Source organism: Echinops telfairi, unplaced genomic scaffold (genome assembly GCF_000313985.2).
Source record: "Echinops telfairi isolate 266 unplaced genomic scaffold, ASM31398v2 ScPeMD7_7414;HRSCAF=8452, whole genome shotgun sequence".
NCBI classification, from domain to species: Eukaryota; Metazoa; Chordata; class Mammalia; order Afrosoricida; family Tenrecidae; genus Echinops; species Echinops telfairi.
In genome coordinates, this window is record NW_022111314.1 from 388,616 (window position 1) to 390,988 (window position 2,373).

Below are 2,373 nucleotides of genomic sequence, written 5' to 3' on the forward strand. Positions count from 1 at the left end.
ACACACACACACACACACACACACACACACACACGGTGGGCACTGGGGAGGGTTGGGGCTTTGTGTGGCTCACAGAAATACTCAGGTTTGCCGGCCTCCTGGGGTTAACGGAGGTCTGTATCCATGCTCTCCTCCTGGGATTGCCAAGGCTGGACAGCGCGGCGCCTGCTCCCCACACTCCTCCCACAGTTAGCATGTTCCTCAGGGAGCATGCACACGCCCTGCTGGCCTAATTGGGAGCTGGGGTTGGTGCCTGGAGCAGGCACTTGGTGCTCAGCAGACGTTAGGAGGCAGACAGAGGCCCAGTGAGGCCCGGAAGGCTTTGGAGGCAGGAGGCCCAGGCAACCCTACCTTCGCCTTCCCAGGGCCAAGGGCAGCTGGGAGGCCTGCGCCCAGGCCACGTGGCGAGGACGACTTGTGCTAAAGTCTGGGAAGTCTGGGAGGCGGTGGTCTCCATTGATGATAGCGGACAGTCTCCTGGAGGGCGCCTGGGCAAGGAGGCGGGGCAGAGGAGAGAGTTTTAGCTGGGAGCAGGGGCGGGAGCCGGAGAGGTGGGGCTCCCTTCCTTCAAGCTAGCCCCAGGCCTGGTGGGGGCGGTGCCGAGGGGAGGTGAGCTCTCGCCGGCAGGGGCGCCGTGGGTGCCGCACGTTCCAGCAGCCGTCCTCCCGCGCAGACGCAAGAGGCGCAGGTGCTGAAGCAGCTGGCGGAGCGGCGCGAGCACGAGCGCGAGGTGCTGCATAAGGCGCTGGAGGAGAACAACAACTTCAGCCGCCTGGCGGAGGAGAAGCTCAACTACAAGATGGAGCTCAGCAAGGAAATCCGCGAGGCGCATCTGGCGGCGCTGCGCGAGCGGCTGCGCGAGAAGGTGCGCGGGGCGGGCCCGAGGGGTCGGGGGCGGGGCCTCTGGTGGGGCGGAGCTCCGCGTGGGCCCGGGCGGCCGAGCGTGCTGGGTGGAGCTTGAGGTGTGGGCGGAGCTCGGGGCGTACGAGGAGCTAAGGGCGGGGACCGGGGCTCAGGGGTGGAGCTCTGATGCGGCTGCGGCGGGGCCCGAGGAGGGCTCACGGGGCACGGTGGGCAGGCGGAGACCCAGAACTGACTTAGCAGCTCAGGGATAGGCTAGCTAACAATGAAGGGAACGCATCCGAGAACTAAGAGGGCCAGAAGCTGCTGTAGGCAGAAGGGCACAGAAAGCAGGGGCAGGAAGGCCCTTGGAGCCCCACCCTTCATAGATCTCTACCACCCCCACCCCCGCGACTCACTGCCCTGCTTAAGGGCCAGCTCAGGGTGAGACAGGCCAATTCCGACGTTGGGAGAGACAAGAACAGAAACTTAAGCCAGCTTTCTGGCCAGGATTCAGTTTCGACCCCACATCCCATCCAGCAGAATCCACGTCCCTCAGGCTAGGAGCACAGATGGGGCCTGGTTATTCTAGGGGGGCCCCAGCCAGCACCTAAGGTCATTCATGTGGCACCCTAGTGATGCCTATGGTCACCCCCACCTTCTGACTGCCACTTCCTCCTCTCCCTAAGCCAGCAGCTGGCAGTCCTGGTGGCACCATAGCCTGGGCTGCCCTCTTGTGTTGGGAGGGCTCGGGGGTCCGCTGCTGGGTTCCATCTGGAAAGGCAGGCCCACCCACCGCCATGGCCTGGTCCACAGGAGATGCACGCTGCCGAGGTGCGCAGGAACAAGGAGCAGCGAGAGGAGATGTCCGGCTAGCCACCTGTCTGCCCCGCACCTGGGCCTGAGCCAAGCCAAGAACACAGTCCGTGCGGTTTTGTTTTGTCCCACTGTCTAGATGCGTTGCCTCTACCCTTCCCCTTCCTGCTTCTCCCTGCAGTCTTAGCTGTCCAGTCCTTGTTCCCTGCCCACACACTCTCTCTGGAGGTGCCCCAGGGTGGAGCGCTTGGCCCCTCAGTCCTGGGCCAGGCCAGGTGGCCACTGGGTCCCTTCTTGGCAGGTTCCTGGCATATGTGGATTGACCTTAATAAATCCCATCAGCAGTGGCATGGGCATGTGCGTGCCTGTCTGGGTGTCTGTCAGGGTCAGCGCCTTGGTCACAGTGGGTATCCTCAGGAGGGTGGGGGAGAGCAGGCAAGGCAACTGTCTCTCCCTTGGGGGTGGGTACAGCCTCAGACCTGTGGCAAAGCCCTTTGGAACTGGGGCCAAGGAGGGATGCAGTGACCCTGGAGTCCTCAGGCCAGGTGTATCTGTGGGGGCACTAGGGAGCTGCAGTCACAGGGCAAGGGCTGAAGTAGGGGGTCCTGGGGGGAATCTCAGCCATGTGTCAAGCAATGGGCATTCCCCACTTGGGCCTGGAGGTTTGTGGGCAACTGTCAGCACCCTTGGACCCAATCAATCAAAAATGCCCCTGGC

The 2,373-nt window shown here is 63.5% G+C and overlaps 1 protein-coding gene across 1 annotated transcript in view; it reads left to right on the top strand.

Annotated features, from left to right (window-relative positions):
• Nucleotides 1-2,010, top strand: part of STMN3 (stathmin 3) — a 6,730-nt gene extending 4,720 nt beyond the window's left edge. Inside the window, exons 4-5 of the mRNA XM_004716034.2 lie at nt 674-865; nt 1,657-2,010. Coding sequence (XP_004716091.1) covers nt 674-865; nt 1,657-1,716 — 252 coding nt within the window. The 3' untranslated portion in view covers nt 1,717-2,010. The remainder of the gene's footprint in view (nt 1-673; nt 866-1,656) is intronic.
• The last annotated feature ends 363 nt before the right edge of the window (nt 2,011-2,373 follow it).